This window comes from Oratosquilla oratoria, chromosome 26 (genome assembly GCF_046742065.1).
Source record: "Oratosquilla oratoria isolate Oo_2021 chromosome 26, ASM4674206v1, whole genome shotgun sequence".
In the NCBI taxonomy this organism is placed as follows: Eukaryota; Metazoa; Arthropoda; class Malacostraca; order Stomatopoda; family Squillidae; genus Oratosquilla; species Oratosquilla oratoria.
Window position 1 is genome coordinate 32379477 of NC_134802.1, and position 19766 is coordinate 32399242.

The 19766-nt window shown below is 38.7% G+C and overlaps 1 protein-coding gene across 13 annotated transcripts in view; it reads right to left on the bottom strand.

The window, feature by feature from the left end:
- Positions 1–286: 286 nt before the first annotated feature.
- Positions 287–19766, bottom strand: part of LOC143039454 (glutamine-dependent NAD(+) synthetase-like) — a 51447-nt gene continuing 31967 nt past the window's right edge. For all 13 annotated transcript variants that reach the window (XM_076209543.1, XM_076209540.1, XM_076209533.1 and 10 more), the window contains 2 exons: positions 15092–15230; positions 287–13916 (listed from right to left, as the gene is read on the bottom strand). In XM_076209543.1, coding sequence (XP_076065658.1) covers positions 13663–13916; positions 15092–15230 — 393 coding nt within the window. In that variant the 3' untranslated portion in view covers positions 287–13662. The remainder of the gene's footprint in view (positions 13917–15091; positions 15231–19766) is intronic.

Consider the following 19766-nt stretch of genomic DNA (forward strand, 5'->3'; position numbering starts at 1 on the left):
TAATAAGAATATAAACAAACTCTCACATTTTGATTTGTATAGGAATAATAAAGACTTCTTTGTTATGAAATGGACATATATATCACATGTATGTTACAATATCATCTGCTGTTTGTAGTCACATTTGTTTCCAGAAGTTTAAACATTGGCACACAGGGATCTTAGGTCATTAGTGGGCCCATTTGTCTTACTGTAATATACAGAGTTGGAGCTCAGCTCATGGGAGCCTTCTCTACATCTCAAATTATATATATATAAAAAATGTATCTTCATCAATTTGTTCTAGTTTGCTATACAAATTAAGAAATCACATGAAAAATTATGCTTCCCAATATCTTTTTTATGAGTCTGACTTTTTTTTTCATATCCTCTTCATATTCTTTCATCCCAAACTAACATCGTTTGTTTCTCTTTAGCTGTTCACTTTGAACATTTGACCCCCCAATTCTGTCTTCACCCTCTAAACTACTATGTGTTAAGTGGATGTACACTTTTTAATTTCCTACTGTTATCTTCAGTTACTGGTTAGTACATACACAAATTATGCAAAGGTACACAAATCAGTATTAATAATATATTAATTATACTCTCTTCAAATTATTTCATAATATATGATTGGCATACCTGCAGATTTCAGCTGCCCTAATGAAACTCTATGTTCTCTTAATGTTTATCAGGTGAGATAAATCTTGGCCATTCCAGTTCTTGACTGATTCATGTTTATCTCAACATGGCTGCAATGTCTGTCGATTCATGGCCTCTTCATCTATCCTTCAAATTATTTTTACTTTCCATTAATTTTTCTTTTCTATACATGAAAAGACCTCATGATTTCCCGACAATAACTCCAACTCAGATATCACAAACTACAACGGTTGTAACATTTTTTTGTTATTCATATGTCAGTCTATCACTGACTAATGTTCTACATCATTTGTTCCCAAAGTGGGTGGTATCGCCCCCCCAGGGCATGATGGAAAGATCTAGAGGAGGAAGGTGGGAGCCAAACAGTGTGGTGGGGGTGGGGGTTCAACAGGATGGCATTAGCAGTTAATAAGCGACTGTTTTCTTTCTTTACAAAATGTGAATGACATGTCATAACATAAATGTAAAGGAACACATGTGCAGTTTATAGAGCAGTGTTTCTCAAACGGTGTGCCCCGGCGCACTAATGCACTCTGGAAAATAGCCAGGTACGCCCCAAAATAATGGAAGATTTAATTAACAAAATATGTTTATATTAAGAAAATTTGTATGATTTTCATATATCTTAGAGACACCAAAAATGTGGTTTAATAATCAGCGTCAACTCTTCGCCATTTGACATTTTGAACCGAAAGGTAAAGTCCTTAATCTTTAAGAAGCAATGGCATGGGTGATCCTTTCCCTTTTTCTTTCCTAGGGGATTTAAATGAATCATTTCTGATCCCCCCTCCCCCCTCCCTCTCTCAACTGATTGTTGAATGACAATCCGGATCTTTTAATACTTTGTTTATTTTTTATATTTTGTGGTCAGTCCATCAATTTGTCAGTAGCTGAGTAGATGTCCAAGTGCTTTTAAATTACTTTTTAAAGTTCTCGTTCAAGATATGCAGTATGTTATTATTTGTGTTTTTTATTTTTTATATATTATGAGAAAAGAATTTCCCATACAATGGATAGATTTTTAAGTAAGAAATGTACCAGTGAAGAACTTGATTCTAATAATGAAACAATTTCAAGTGACATGAAGTGCAAAGCCAAGAAAAATAAGAGCAGACCCAATCGCAAATACAACAAAAATGATTTAAGTTATGGCTTCACATGGACTGGAGATAAAAATCAGCCTCAGCCATTGTGTTTGGTTTGTGGAGCGCAAAATGTCAAATGAGTCAATGCTTCCTAGTAAATCAAATGAGCATTTTCAAGCATCACATTGCAGTCTTCAAGGAAAAGACGTAAGTTATTTCAAAAGATTATTTGAGCAACAAACAAAGCAAGCAGTTGCTTTCAAAAGTAGAGCAACAGTATCTGAGAAAGCTCAAATTGCTTCTTATGAAATATCAGAAATGATAGCTGCAAAAATGAAGTCACATACTCTTCCTGACTCTATTATTTTGCCTGCTTGCTAAAAGATGATTAAGATTATTTTAGGAGACAATACAGAGAAACAAATAAGTAAAATACCATCATCAAATGATACTGTTCATAGGCATATTCAGGAAATGTCCAACAGTATTGAAGAAAATCTTTGCAGTAATAAACTTCAGGATTCATACTTTGCACTCCATGCTGATGAATCAACCGACATAACCAACAAAGCGCAAGTGATTGCCTTTATTCGATTTATTGATGGAGATAAAATAGTAAATCAGTATCTTTGTTGCAAAGAATTGCTTACCACTGCTAAAGGTGAAGATATTTTTCATATTTTAAATAACTATTTTGAGAAATGGAATTTATCCTGGAAGTCATGTGTTGGGATTTTGTACTGATGGAGCTCCATCAATGGTGGGCTCCATTAAAGGTCTTGTATTGTTTGTAAAGCAACAGCATCCCAACATCGTAACAACTCGCCATTTCTTACATAGAGAGGTCCTGATGGCAAAATCACTGGATACTAAATTGAAAGAAGGTTTTGATCAAGTTGTCGAAATGGTAAATTTCATTAAGACTAGACCAGTAAAAACTTGTATATTTGAGCTACTTTGTGAAAACATGGATTCACAGCACACATACAGAAGTGAGATGGTTATCGAGAGGTAAGGTGCTCTGTCCTGTGCTTGAACTTTGTCAAGAACTAACGGCATTTTTTTTAGAAAGAAAATAAAATAAACTTTTGTGGACTCCTGAAAGTTTTGGACTTCAAAGACTGAAATATCTGACTGATATGTTTCAGCACTTAAATAATTTGAATGTGTCCATACAAAATGGAAATGAAAATTTTCTCTCATCTACTGACAAATTAAAGTATTCTATAAAAACAATCGGTTTGGAAAAGAAAAGCAGCTTCAGGGTATTTGGAAATGTTCCTTTTGGTCAGAGAAGACCATTCAGACAATTTAACCCCCTTAATAGTGGATCATTTAGCCATTCTGGAAGGTAAAATGAATTATTATTTTCCATCAATAAACACTGAGCAATACAATTGGATCTGCAACCCTTTCATTGACATTTCAACTGATAATGTTGGCTTTTTGTTAACAGAAGAGGAAGAGCTGGTTACCATATCTACTGATCGAAGCTTAAACATTAAGCATAAGATGTCCATCGATCAGTTTTGGATTTCAATCAAAGAAGAATACCCTTCAATAGCTAGGAAAGCTTTGACTGTTTTATTGCAGTTTTCCACATTGTATCTCTGTGAACAAGGATTTGCTGTACTAACATTAAATGTAAAAATAGATCAAATATTAAATGCATTGATAAATAGATGAGAGTATGTTTGTCACAAATAAGGCCAGACATTCACAAAATTGCCAAATCTCATCAATCACATGTTTCACATTAGGATACTTTAAATGTAAAATGTAATGTCTAAAAAATAAATGGTCATTTCAGGATACTTCTTTATAACTTTCCTATTTTCAAAATTCAAGACGAACTTTTAGCAACTCCCTAAAATATTCTGCCCATCTTCCCCTTACTACCTTCTCCTCCATTATCATCTCTCCATCTGCACCTTTTACCTTTTCTTCTCTACTTGATTCGCCTCCTCTTCCTCTTAATTTCTTTCCAAAACATCTTTTTATTACTTTCAAAATTTTCTGTCATACTCTTACCCCATTTTACATCTGCTCTCCTCTTTGCCTCCTTTACCTTTTTCTTTACTTCTCTTTTCTTTTCTTTGTACATCTCATATGACTCCCTTGTCCTATTTTGTAACCAATCTGTGTAAGCTCGCTTCTTCTCTTCTACAACCTTCTTCATTTCCTCATCCCACCATTCACTACCCTTCCTTCTATTTCCTCCTGTCCTTCTTGTTCCACATACCATCTTTGCACACTTTGTGACTCCCTCCTTGAACCATCCCCATTCCTCCTCCACACCTACCTCTACTCTATCCTTCACTCCCTCCCACTCCTCCTTCAGCTTCTTCTTGTACTCCTTCTCCTTTTCCTCTTCATTTAAAGAGTTCACTCTAAGCACCTCCCTACCTTTTGTCCCTTTCCTCTTTCTCCATCTGTCCTCCACTCTTTACTTACCTTCCACCAGAAAATTATCTGATATTCCCACACCCTCTCCCCTTAGCACATGTACATCCTTAACTCTTCCTATCATAATCCTATTTACCACTACACAGTCCATTAAAGCTCTATCTACCACCCTTCCCTCCACCACCCTCTCCCATGTGTACTTATGCTTGACTTTCTTCCGAAACACTGTATTTGCTATCATCAACTCTCTAGACACATTTCCACCATCAACTCTCCACTACGATTTTTACCTGGAACTCCACATTTCCCAACCACTCCATCAATTGGCTCCTTTCCTACCCTAGCATTAAGGTCTCCCAGGACTATTACATTTACACTTCTCCCTAAACCCTCTATGCACTCATTTAAATCTATCCAAAAGGCCTCCCTTTCTTCTACACTCTTCTCACTGCCAGGCCCATATGCACTTACAAAAACCCACATCTCCTTTTGCTCACACACACTACCTCACCCCCCATCCCCCCGTCCATTCCACCTCATGCATCACAACATCTTCCATATACAACCATTCTCCATTCACCCGTATTCTGTCCTCTCCCGTCCTTCCTCAACAGACATTCCCCTCTTCCCCAAAGCCCCCTTCACCCCATCCATCCATCTCATCCTAGGACGTCCCCTCATGTTCACTCCCTCCACATCTGCCTTCCATACCTCCTTTACTAGTCTTTCTTCACTCATTCTTTCCATGTGTCCAAACCATCCTAATACTCTTTCATCAACCCTATCTCCCAGCTCCCTTTCCACCCCTGTTCTCCTCCTCACCTCCTCATTTCTCACTCTATCTAGCCTAGTAACCCCTATCATACTTCTCAGACACTTCATCTCAAACACATTCAAGCTCCTTCTCTCTTCCTCTCTTATGTTCCATGTTTCTGCTCCATACAGTGCTGTTGGCACAATCACTCCTTCATACAGTCTCCTCTTAGCATCCATTCCCAAATTTCTATTCCTCATTACACTTTTTAATCCACCAAGGCATTTACTCGCTTCTCTCAATCTACATTCTACCTCCACCTTTTCCTGCCACATTTGCACCCAAATATCTAAAACTATCCACTTCCTCCAGTTGCTCTCCCTTAATGCTCACTTCCAGATTACTGCCACTTTCACCCCTTGTACATCTCATCACCTTACTTTTACCCACATTTATCTTCAGCTTTCTTCTATCACACACTCTCCCAAACTCTGTCACCAACTTCCTCAATCTCTCCTCCAATCCTGCCACAAGCGCAGTGTCGTCCGCAAACAACAGCTGGCTCACCTCCCACTTTTCTCCATTTTCTTTAACCATCTCCAATCCCTGACCCACTACCCTTGCATTTACCTCTCACACGACCCCATCCATGTATAAGTTGAACAGCCAGGGTGACATAACGCATCCTTGACAAAGTCCCACCTTTACCTCAAACCACTCACTCTCTCCATTTCTAATCCTGACACAAGCTCTACTACTCTCATAAAAACTCTTGACAGCTCCTAGAAGCTTTCCTCCTATCCCATATATCCGCATAACCTCCCACAGTGCCTTTCTGTCTACCCTGTCATAAGCCTTTTCCAGATCCATAAAGGCCCAAAAAACATACTTCCCCTTTCCTATAGCTTTCTCACTATCTGTCTTACTACAAAAATCTGATCTACACAACCTCTACCTGTCCTAAATCCACACTGTTCCTCACCAATTACTCCCTCTGTTCCTCTCCTAATCCTTTCAATCAAGATCCTCCAATAAGCCTTCCCAACTCCACTTAACAAGCTAATCCCTCTGAAACTACTACATTCACACTTGTCCCCCTTTCCTTTGTAAAGTGGAACTATACAAGCACTCCTCCAGTCCTCCGGCACTCTACCTTCTCTGCAGCAAACATTAAATAACCTCACCATCCAGTCCACCATCACTATACCTCCTTTTTTAAGACATTCTGCATGGCACCCATCCAGACCAGGTGCCTTACCAGCTTTCATCATCTTAACTGCTGCCTTTACTTCATCCTTCCTTATTTCTCCTCCATTTTCCTCACTCATCACTCTCATTTTCTTAGCATTTCCCACTGCAGCTATCTTTCCCTCCCTATCCTCCTTCACATTTAGCGACACTGCTTCTGACCCAGGACAGTGGACAGGGTGCAGGGATGACCCGTCATCTAGGAGGTGCTAAGATGGGAGGGAGGGTGGAGGGGTGTGGAGTGTTTTTGGGGATGGAATGGGTGGGAATGATTTTTGTGCCTTTTCCTTTTTGGCTACCTCCCTGGTAAGGGGGAAAAAGCCTTGGTATATATATGTATGTAAGACTAACTTTTACATATTAGGATCAATGATGTGCCCCAAAGTTTTGGTTAATTCATAGATGCGCCCTGGTGTAAAAAAGTTTGAGAAACACTGTAATAGAGGATAACACTGACCTAAGAATTACAGGTGAATGCATTGTTTTGCTAAGATGTGTGTTTGCACATGCATATAAGGGGGGAGGGGAAGAGGTAACGGATGCTAAGAATCCACCTGGAAACCTAGGGGGCATTATCCTGAAAGAGGTTGGGAACCATTGTTTTATATCATTACACCATTGGTGAAATTTCTTAAGAAATATGTATACCATATTTCCCACTACAGAACATAATGGCATGTACTCCAGAGCACAACACCAATTTATATTTTGGCAAGAAATACTTAGGAAAATATTAGACCTCAATTTTTTCTATGAAATTTTCAAATGCAATACCATAAAAAAGAACCACCACAATTACAAACAGAACCATTTTTCAACAATCACATTTAGAGAAATAAAAAATAAAAGATTTTACACATCTTCAGGTCCCAAAAATTCATCACCTGGTGCTGCACACACAACCTTGTTTCATGGTAAACATCACTGGCTACTGCCACTTGGCAAATTATGGTCATAACTTCAGTTATTTACATTCATGAATCAACAGAATATTTCATTCAATGAAAAACATGGTGAATGCATAATGTCCATGTGTCTGTCAGTTTGCATGCACACATGTTGCTGAGTGAAATCAGTGATCTCCAACAAGTTGACATAAACTTATAACCTCATCACATTGCTACCAAACTGTGTGGAAGTCACTGTGATTTAAGTGGTTTCAATTTTTTTTCTTCTAAATGCAAAGATTGATATGCAACAGAATTTTGCTGAAAATACATTTTTACATTGGATCTTTGCAATCAATAAGGCGTTTCATTCCATATAAAACTTAGTATTGCAAAATGTAATGTACAGTCCCCATTGAGTGATTGATCAAATAATGATGGGAAAAATATCACTTAATGTTTCTACTAATAAGAAAGAAAAGTAAAAATTTGTCTTGGCAAGCTGATTATGATAGTAATTTGAATTCTGCCAAAATTTGAGTTTTGTGACCAGGAACCATCTTGTTGAAAATCTAAGAATTTTACCGTTTTTGTTGGAGAACTGACACTGAAATATTAAGTGCAATAAATCTAATGTGGTATGAGAGATACATTACCAATTTCCTGATTATAAAATTACTTAGATCCAGAAACTGGATTTTATAATAACGACAGTCAAGTTTTCCATAAACCCACAAGCACATCATTCAACACATCTCTAGTGATTCACTCAGGTATCAAAATGCCAGTGGATATATGTACCAGGAATAATCTCATTGCTGAATTCTTTATTTTACATTTTTTTTTAACAAGAAAAACAATCCGAAACTTTGGATTTCAAGTTTCCATTACACACACAAAAGGCACACAATTCGATGCATCTTATTACCATCATACATAGTTTAGGTTTTGCCTATACCTTGCTATTTTGACTGGAATTGAACTAATGAGTATTTGTGGCAAGTGTCATTAACATTACTGTTCACTATTTCAAAATTCACATTCAAACAAGGTTGTCATATTTGGTCCTAGTGTTAGTACCAAATCAATTCCCATCTTGTTTCTACTACAGGAATAATTTATAGTATTATGGATGGAAATTGGATTTACCTTATTTTTAAATAGTAATTGTTTTGAAATAATATATTTCTATGAAATAATTTTCAGTAAGAAATCATTGGAAATGAATAGTAGCACTGTTACTGAATAATAACTTAATACTGGAAACTGATACAGCACCAAAATAAATTTAATTTGTTTTCATGAGATATATATTCTGGGAAATTAACCTTCAATAAAACAAGAAACAAAAATAAGAGTATTATGTGATTTCTGAATTACTGCATAAAATTGTTTAGCCAATAATGTGTCAATTTTGTCACTGCACCATATGGTTGTGCTTCCTCAAAAAGACAAAGTTGAGTGGAGAACACCACCTCAATCATTCTCCACAATATGGTTACATAAATTATCATCTTTAACCTCCCATACAGTAACAAAAATTACCCACATTCTCAGTCACGATGAATCACTTAAATTTTTTTAAAAATTAATTACCACTATTATTTTTTTCTGATGCTTTGCTATAAAAAATAATTTCCTTACGAAAGAGAAATATATATCTACACAGTACAATAGAGAAATAGCTTGAATGATTACCATCCTAAATCCTATTATGTATTGAGCATGAAGGTACTATTTTAGAGATTTGACAAAGATTTTTGACTTTAGTCTTGATGATATGGTTTAATGTCACACACTCCCCACTATTGGGAGGCTAGGACAGTGCCCCTCACAGAGGGCTTTGTAGCATGGAATTTAATGAACCATGCCCTTGGTTTAACTTTGCTGGTGGCAGGATTTGAACCACCCTCACCTCGACCTTCGCCTCAAGTAACAACGCCCTAACCTGCTCAGTAGCCTTAGTATTGAAATTATAATTTATCCAGAAGAACAAAATGTTGCCGTAAATATTTTGTAAACAAATTTAACTATCTGTTCAACTTTGGAGACATCAACTGACTAGTGTTTCAAACTAGTGTTTAGGTGTTGGTTTAATACTGGCAATCTCCTAAGACCCAAATCTATTCATCCAGGGAAAGAGGAAAGGATGATATTTGGAAGACCTTTTTCTGGAAGAAAGTGTTTTATATGGTGTGAAATATGGTATATATATTCTTTGTCACGGACTTTGACAAGTTTTACATGATACCAAGACAATTCTAGCTACTATAGCTCCTGTACATGCAAGTTAAATGAAAGGTTGTTACAACGGATTACAATGGACAAGGAAACATAGGCCTGGTCTGTGTAGAGGCCAAAAATTTTTTTTGAGACCTTCTGGATCATAATTATCTAAATTACTATCCCCAACTTCTGTAATAAGAAGCATTTCAACAAGCATTAAATAAATTAATCCATTACCCTGCAACAGCAATCAGATTGACCTGTAGTCACTGAAGGAAGAGATATTAAGTTGCTCTCTGAGTAAGACTAGAGTAAGGCAATGAGGTGTTCAGTGTCTTCTGTGCAGTTCTTGCATCTGGAGTAACTTGTTTCTATGCCCAGGCCTATATGTTGGAAGAGTTTCAAAGATGGATGTGACCTAAAAGCAATCATGTAACTGTATTTACCTAGTTGTATTATACGGCAAGAGAGCTATGCTCGTGGTGACCCGTCTTTGTATCTCAGCATCAAGTTTTTTCTTAAAATCTTGAATAGTGTTTGCACACACTGTTTCGTTGTCTAATTTGTTCCAAGTATCTATCCCTCTGTGGTTCTTGATTGTTGTAGGTCTAATGTCTAGGGGTTTTGGTGGTCAGTCTTGTGGTCCTTGTTTATGATCCGAGTATTTACCTATTTGTAGTACACAGAAAGGGAGCTACACTACAGGATCCATGTACGTGTTTTAGTATAGTTGTGCTGTATAGTGCTGGTGGTAGGGTCCTGTACATGCATAGGGAGTATGTTGCTATTTTTATCTATTCTGTTGGTTATGTTTTGTGCTTAAGTTCTATAATGGGTGGGACAGGGGTTTTGCACAGAATAGTGTGCCTACCATTTTTGTGCTGTTCTATTGGGAAGATTTTGGTTTGTGTGTAGATATTCTATTGGGGTGGTATTTGTTCATCCTTACTGCTTTACTATGTGTAATTTGTATGGTATTTATATTTGTTTTCTCTGGTGTATGCTTGGGGTTGTATTTTTTCTCTAGTCTAAGAAAATATGATCCTGGCTGGCTTTCTGTACAGTCTTTGTAATATCTTTTATTACCTTAGATGGAAATTAAGTTATAGTAAGGTTTTCTAACTCCTATTTCCTCCATGTAATATGGTTATTTTTTTCCTGTCATTTGTATGCTTGTTATGTTTTTTTTTTTTATAATTCCCTCCTTATATGGGGAAAAAGCCCTTGGTGTTTATTTGGCTTTATTTTCCCTTCAAGTTCAATGGTGACCTTTATGGGAAAGTGGTCTCAGGAAAAATCATGGATAGTTTCCTGTGTTTCTGTTTACAGAAAAGGTGAACACATGGCTATATCTGAGATTGTTGGTTGTTGGCTGTGTTAGGGAGGCAGTCTAGTAGAGTGCTTGCTGGAGTTTAGTACAATTAGGTTAAAGATTTGTTCTAGTGTTTTGTTTCCTCTTTGATCTGCTGTTTGTGTGTGTGTAGTCACATAAAGTGGTGTGTGTTCAAGTCACCTGCCAGCACAAGGTTTCTTAGTGCACGGAGAGGTTTGCTTTGGTATATAGATATATATTCAAATTATTTCATTCATGTCTGGAATGTAACTATTTCTGCTAAAGTGTCTCTTAATGATTCTTAGTTTCTTTTGTTTTACTGAAGAAGGGTATACAATTGTGTGCTAGTGTTACAACTTCACTACTTTAGTGAGTTTTGTCTTCCCTGATTGTGGGTAGTGTAGTTTAAGGTGTTAATTTGGTTTACTGTATCACTGCTATATGTATGTTGTGTATACATAGGAACTGTTATACCTCTGTGTGTGTGTGTGTGCTAAGCTTTTGATAGAACTGGCACAAGCTTAAAGTCTAGTTATTTGTTGAAGTGTTTTTGGACATGAGTGTGGACTGCTGACTGCAGATCAAATTCTTTGTGTGCTGTTTAACCCCTTCACTCCAGGCCAAAATCTCGTGGCCAGATGTGCAATGTTGCATCATAATACTCGCTTTATAAAAAATAAAGTCACCGCTGTATGGCTCTCTTTCCCTCTCACCCGTGAATTTTGATAACCATAGAAAATATGATGAAGCCAGTTTACAGAGTATGGGGGTCATGCAGGTACAACTACAATAAATATAATCAAGACGCCGACGTCGGCATCCTCGCGTACCCACTTGCTCCTCATGATGCCTACATAGGCGTCATCGTATGGAAGGGGTTAATAGTTATGAGTGTACTGCATGTGAGATGGACCCATGTGTATTATATATAGCACTGGACTGATGTGTGTGTGTAATTTATGGGTTTTGTGCATATTGGATTTATGTAGGCCTGGGTTGGTTTTAATGTCATCAGCATTTACTTACATTGAGTAAACTCTAACATGGTACTGTGATACAGTAGTGCTAAATAAATAGCATCCTATGATATTCTCAAAACTATTACAATAAAGAGTTTTCCTAATTCATGAGACACTATTATGATTATATTGTGATTCTTCATTCTGCAGTTACCACAGCCTTAAATAGTTAGTCACCTTGTTACTACAGCATAATTACCAATATTTTACAAACGTGTCTTTTCTAACAAGTTAGAAGGCATCTGATAGTGAGCATTTCTTGTTTGAAGTTGATCAAGCTCTCTAAAATTAATGAGTGGACATATTTTAAGATATGGAAGTCTTGTATGGGAAGTCAATGAATAACCATGACTTCGCACTTCAATTCGGGTGTTGATGGGTGATGAAGATGGGTGGTAAGGAAATGATTCTTTTTGATATCCATTTTGTGATGACATGGTTTACTATCACAAACTCCCCCCTATCAGAAGGCTAGGACGGTGTACTGTGGAATTTAATGAACCATGCCCTTGGTTCAACTTTGCCAGTGGCAGGGTTCAAACCACCATCCTCTCAACCTTCGCCACAAGTAATGACGCCCTAACCTGCTCAGTCGGCAAGCTTCCTATATCCATTTTGATGAACCTTAAGAGGGGGAATTAGTCTTTTGGTATATGGATAGATAGACTGATAGAACCACAGCTTACAGATATAATTTGCTGGTCCCTTCACTTCTTTTAAATGCATGAGCATATACAGTCAACAAATTTCATTTCACCTTCTCCATTTCCTGGCTTAAATCTATAATCTAGGTTTCATATTGTATAATCCCTAACCCCTAACAATCTCCCAATGTTGGAGTTTATTGCTTGGTTGTTTAATTTTTTTCAACATTTCAGCCAGTACCCACTCCATAAAGTAGCTATACATTGATGACTTCTCATAGCTTGGAGCTTGAAGACTGTATGACTGTACTGTCTTTGTATGCTAACTCTAGATTTGAACTGTTTACCTCTAGGTCTTTGCTTACAGAAATTGGACAATCGGTCCATATTTGGAGGTAAAATTATCATTACTAGTATGAATACTTAAATACGAAACCTCAACCATAAGCCATGAGTTGAAAGGTCAACTGAAACAGATCTACAACTGTGTTTCACCATTTCAATACTTTTCTATTATAACACCCTTTACATATTTTATTCAGGTTGATACCAGTATATTTCATTAATACTAGTGAATGATGCAGTTGTGAAGGAGTTACACCTGTTTCAGCTGGGCCCATTACTATGATGATGGGCTTTTCAAATTCTAAGCTAGTTGGCACCAAACAATTTAATACATCTTAAAGAACAACATCATAGTACACGGGTTATAGAACTGGTGTGACTTTGGAAGGAATTCAATTATGGATGGCTTTTTTGAGTACCAAATGTAGGTATTTAATCCCACACTTGCTGCTAGGCTTGGATCAATCAGTAATAGTGACTGAAAATTTGGTAATTGATTACACAGTTTTGAGTAAATATACATATGAATGTGAATTGTTTCTGACCCAAGGTAGTGGGCAAGGTGCAGGGATGACCTGTCATCCATGAGGAGCCAAGAAAAGAGGGAGGGAGGGGTGGTGCATGGGAGTGGAATACGTGGAGGATGAAATGGGAGGGAGTAGATTTATGCCTTTGACTTTGGCTACATCCCTTGTCAGGGGGGAAAAAGCCACTGGTATATGTATGAATATGAATGTCACTGGATAATGAACCTGGACAATAATTGTAACATGATTTGGTATTATGGCAATGGGAAACATTAGCAAAATTCTACAATAAATTTTCATAAAACTAAACTGTATTTTAGAGGGAAGCAAGGGTGGTGAATGGGAGTGGATTGTGTGGGGATGAAATGGGTTGGAGTGGATTTATGCCTTTTGACTTTGGCTACCCCCCTCATAAGGGGGAAAAAGCCCTTGGTATATGTATGTATACTTCATTTTTAAAGTATTTTGAAACATGTAACTAATTTTACCTGCAACTTTAAATAATTATACCCGACCCCGAATTGGGTAATTAATCCAAGCCTGCTAACTGCTTTTAACCATTGGCAATTCTACTTCAATAGATGCTACACTTATGGAAGTACCACATTTCCTCCTTTCTTCATGGAATTTACCGTTATCAGCACCATCAGCAATATTCTGTGAACATAAGTTTGAACAGACAGTATGATCTGTCACTGGTAGCTGTGCAGCATGAGTGAGACTGTCCATGCTCTTCACAGTCAGCATATGTGGACTCAGGCAGACCTCCACACCACGCTGCAAAGTTCCGCTGCCCTCTGAAATGAAAAACTTGTCATAGTATTATGGGATATGATCATGTACAGCAAAATCACATTTCTTGGTAAAAATATTACATATATCAGTCTTTCTATGATCATGAATGTTACTCCATCATAATAAATACAAGTACAAGCTAACCTAATTATCCACTTGAGTTACAGCTGCAAAAAATAAAGTAAGAACTAAATGAAGAAGAGATCTCTATATTCAAATTCTGACCAGCAACACAATCAAAATAAGTAAAGCTCTACAGTATAGCTTCACCCATCTAAATTACGTAAAACTATTGTAATTGAGATCAAGAGTTTAAGAAGTATGGAGGGGACGAAGATGGAGCAAGTGAAAAATTTGGTGTGGCATAGGGCAGGGGTGGAAGGAGAGCTGGAACAGAGTTCACCAAAGACAGATGAAATGGCTTGATCATACGAAAAGATTTTTTTTCTTTCTTTATATATCTATTTTTTTTTTTTTTTTTATGGTTTAACGTAACAAACTCCTCCCTATCGGAAGGCTAGGACAGTGCCCCTCACAGAGGGCTTTGTAGCATGGAATTTAATGAACCATGCCCTTGGTTCAACTTCGCCGGTGGCAGGATTCGAACCACCATTCCCTCGACCTTCGCCGCAAGTAAAGAATAGGTAAGGAAAAACTGACAAAGAAAAGTGTGGAAAGAAAAGTGAAAGGAATGAACTTATGGGGAAGCCTAAGAATAAGGTGGATAGATAGGGTGAAGAGGGCAATGGATGCAAGAAGAATATCTGTTAACCTCTTCAATACAATGCAAATATTTGTCAGCACACCAGGTTGCCTAATGTACAATGATGCATCACAATATGCTCATTATAAAATATAAAGTCACTCCAATATTACTAATTCTCTTTCATTCTGAGTAATAATAAACACAGAAAATGTTATCAAGCCAGTTCACAGAATTCGGGTGTCACTCAGCTACAATTACTAAATAAATATAATCAAGACACTGACAGCAGCTTCCTTGTATACCCTCTCGGGCCTCATGATGCCTATGTAGGTGTCATCTTATGGAGGTCAAATTAGCTTCTTACTCTTACAGAGAATAAAGGAATAAAATCCAATCATATCAAAAAGCACATGATACCTTATATTTTTACAAGTTATAAAAATCAGCAAAATGGAAATTTATTGAACTTACTGCTATCCAAATTACTGGCAATAGAAGAATGGTGAGAAGGAGGCTGTGAGGATGCCTTGGAGTCCTGCGTGGTTGAACGAACGGAGCTAGTCCTCTCTACTCGGTCCTCTCCAGCACCTTTTGATGATAGCAACTCCAGCTGGTAGAAAGAGAAATGCATCGGGTACTTCAGAAAAAAATCTTATGTATAGAATTTTCATCAACATCTTACAGTATTTAAAATTGAATAAGAATTGTTGTTGTTATTGTTGTTGTCGTTCCCTAGACTGTCTGTCCGAGCAGTTCCGTCTCCCCAAGGAAAGCCAAAGCCGAAACTGGGTTTTCCCACAAATCCTTTATAGAGTGTATGTTGTGTTGTTTGCGTGCATGATTGTGTATAATGCAGTCTTCCATTATGTGTTGTATGGTATGGGGTGAAGTGTTACATCCTGGGCAGCTTTGTATGTCAAATGTCACCTCCATTTCAGGAGCACAAGGAACTCAGAAGCCCTGTAACTAAATACAAAAAACAAAAGTGTTACAGCTACACCTAAACCCTTGTTTATGTTGCAATGTTATTGTATAGAACAATGGAGGGAGAAAAACAAAAACAAAAAAAAACAATGTAATCTAATCAATCAATCTGTTGCCCCAGGTCTCTGCTACAGGAGACCCACAGCTCCCAGGTTGCCAGCAATACCCACCTGACTGACCCATAAGTCCTTCAAGGATGAGATATTGTATTGTTATCTGAGTATGGATAGTGTAAGATGAACTGTTCAGTGTTTTCTGTGTGGTCACTGCATCTGGCACAATTTGATTCTGTGGCAAGACCTCTCTGCAGGTGGAACTGCCTTAAATATAGATTGTGGCCAGAACACAGTTGTGCCAGTAAGAGGGGTTTCAAGTAAAAAGTGTAGGCATACCTTTTTCTCTTTGTACGGAAGGGGGGGGGGAATCAACTCCAATTTAACAAAAAATTAAAAGTATTTTGCATCCCCCACCTAATTATACAAAAATATATCTATATGACTGAGCAGCTTGGAAATTAGGATATCATAAAACTGTAGGGGGCAATATACATATATGAAAAGGAAAAGGAGAAGAAGTACGAAAAGAAGCTGAAGGAGGAGTGGGAGGGAGTAAAGGATGGAGCAGAGATGGGTGTGGAGGAGGAATGGGGATGGTTCAAGGAGGGAGTCTTAAAGTGTGCAAGGATGGTGTGTGGAACAAGAAGGACAGGGGGAAATAGAAGAAAGGGTAGTGAATGGTGGGATGAGGAAACAAAGAAGGTTGTAGAAGAGAAGAAGCGAGCATTCACAGATTGGTTACAAAAGAGGACGGGGGAGTCATATGAGACGTACAAAGAAAAGAAAAGAGAAGTAAAGCAAAAGATAAAGGAGGCAAAGAGGAGAGCAGATGTGAAATGGGGTAGGAGTATGACAGAAAATTTTGAAAGTAATAAAAAGATGTTTTGGAAAGAAATTAAGAGAGGAAGAGGAGGCGAATCAAGTAGGGAAGAAAAGGTAAAAGGTACAGATGGAGAGATGATAATGGAAGAGATGGCAGTAAGGGGAAGATGGGCAGAATATTTTAGGGAGTTGCTAAATGTGAAGGAGGATAGGGAGGGAAAGATAGCTGCAGTGGGAAATGCGAAGAAAATGAGAGTGATGAGAGAAGGAGAATGGAGGAGAAATAAGGAAGGATGAGGTGAAGGCAGTTGTAAAGATGATGAAAGCAGGTAAGGCACCTGGTCTGGATGGATGCCATGCAGAATGTCTGAAAAAGGGAGGTTCAGTGATGGTGGACTGGTTGGTGAGGTTATTTAATGTTTGCTGGAGAGAGGGTGGAGTACCGGAGGACTGGAGAAGTGCCTGTATAGTTCCTCGTTTACAAGGGAAAAGGGGACAAGTGTGAATGTAGTAGTTTCAGAGGGATTAGCCTGTTAAGTGTAGTAGGGAAGGCTTATGGGAGGATCTTAATTGAGAGGATTAGGAGAGGAACAGAAGGAGTAATTGGTGAGGAACAGTGTGGATTTAGGACAGGTAGAGGTTGTGTAGATCAGATCTTTGTGGTAAGACAGATATGTGAGAAAGCTATAGGAAAGGGGAAGGATGTTTTTTTGGGCTTTTATGGATCTGGAAAAGGCTTATGATAGGGTAGACAGAAAGGCACTGTGGGAGGTTATGCAGATTTATGGGATAGGAGGAAAGCTTTTGGGAGCTGTCAAGAGTTTTTATGAGAGTAGTAGAGCTTGTGTCAGGATTAGAAATGGAGAGAGTGAGTGGTTTGAAGTAAAGGTGGGACTTCGTCAAGGATGCGTTATGTCGCCCTGGCTGTTCAACTTATACATGGATGGGGTGGTGCGAGAGGTGAATGCAAGGGTAGTGGGTCAGGGATTGGAGATGGTTAAAGAAAATGGAGAAAAGTGGGAGGTGAGCCAGCTGTTGTTTGCGGACGACACTGCGCTTGTGGCAGGGTCAGAGGAGGGATTGAGGAAGCTGGTGGCAGAGTTTGGGAGAGTATGTGATAGAAGAAAGCTAAAAATAAATGTGGATAAAAGTAAGGTGATGAGATGTACAAGGGGTGAAAGTGGCAGTAGACTGGAAGTGAGCATTAAGGGAGAGCAACTGGAGGAAGTGGATAGTTTTAGATACTTGGGTGCAAGTGTAGCAGGAAAAGGTGGAGTGAAGGTGGAGGTAGAATGTAGATTGAGAGAAGTAAGTAAATGCCTTGGTGGATTGAAGAGTGTAATGAGGAATAGACATTTGGGAATGGATGCGAAGAGGAGACTGTATGAAGGAGTGATTGTGCCAACAGCACTGTATGGGGCAGAAATGTGGAACATAAGAGAAGAAGAGAGAAGGAGTTTGAATGTGTTTGAGATGAGGTGTCTGAGAAGTATGGTGGGGGTTACTAGGCTGGATAGAGTGAGAAATGAGGAGGTGAGGAGGAGAACAGGGGTGAAAAAGGATTTGGGAGATAGGGTTGATGAAAGAATATTAGGATGGTTTGGACACATGGAAAGAATGAGTGAAGAAAGACTAGTAAAAGAGGTATGGAAGGCAGATGTGGAGGGAGTGAACATGAGGGGACGTCCTAGGATGAGGTGGATGGATGGGGTGAAGGGGGCTTTGGGGAAGAGGGGAATGTCTGTTGAGGAAGGAAGGGAGAGGACGGAAGACAGAGGTGAGTGGAGAATGGTTGTATATGGATGATGTTGTGATTGCATGAGGAGGAATGGGCGGGGGGGTGGGGTAGTATGTGTGAGTAATTTTGACGCAGCCCGAAGGGATTTCTCCCCGTCCTCTCCTTATATGCAAGGGGGGACGGAGAGGGGGGGGTCGCCGATTAAATGAAGCGGCCTTGCTGTGGATGTGCTGTGTCTTGCGACACTGCTTCTGACCCAGGGCGGTGGGCAGGGTGCAGGGATGACCCGTCATCCAGGAGGTGCTCAGATGAGAGGGAGGGTGGGAGGGGTGTGGAGTGTATATAGGGATGAAATGGGTGGGAGTGTTTTTGTGCTTTTCCCTTTTTGGCTACCTCCCTTGGAAGGTGGAAAAAGCCTTGGTATATGTAGGTATGTGTATATATATATATATATATATGTATGTATATATATATTATATATATATATATATATATATATATATATATATATATATATATATATATATATAGTTATATATATATATATATATATCTATATATATATCTATATATATATATATATATACATATACATATATATATATTATTTTAAGGACGGGTGAAGATTGATTTGGCTTAACATTGCAAACTCCCTCTGTATCAAGAGGCTAGGATGGTAACCCTTACAGAGGACTTTTAGCATGGAATTTAATCAACCATGCCCTTGGTCCAACCTGCTGGCAGTAGGGTTCGAACTGCCATCATCTCAACCTCCACCCTAAGTAATGATGCTCTAGCCTGCTCAGCCAGCGAACATTCATGAGTGTAGAGAGAGTTGTAAAAAGTGTTTTGAAGGCAGAGGTGAATGGGGTGAACTTGAGGGGAGGACCAAGATGGATGGATGAGGTGAAGAGGGCCTAGACTAAATGGGGAATATCTGTTGAGCAGGAAAGGGAGAAGGCATGAGATAGGCATGAGTGAAGAATGGTTGTGAATGGACTATAAATAGATGCAGCCCAAAGGGACTTTCCCTCATCTTCTCTATTTTCAAACAAGGGGATGAGTAGGGAAGGGTTCCCAGTGAAATGAAGCAATGGGGCCTTGCTGTGGATGTGCTGTGTCTTGCTGCAGTGCTTATGACCCAGGCCAGTGGGTGGGTGACAGGGAAGACCCTTCATTCCTGGGTAACAAATGGGAGTGGGATAGGTTCATGCCTTGGCTGGCTTTTCCCTTACATGGGGGGAAACCTATTAGTATATGGATACAACATACATACATATACCAAAGGCTTTTTCCACCTAAACGGGGGGTAGCCAAAAAGAAAAAGGCATAGAAACCACTCTCACCCATTCCATTTCCTATATATTCCACTCCCCTCCATCCTCCTCCCTCCCTCTTATCTTGGCACCTCCTGGATGATGGGTCATCCCTGCATCCTATCCACTGCTCTGGGTCAGAACACAGCACATCCACAGCAAGGCCACTTCATAAATTCGGCGACCCCCCTCTCTGTCCCCCCATGCAGAAAAGCAGAAGACGAGGAAAA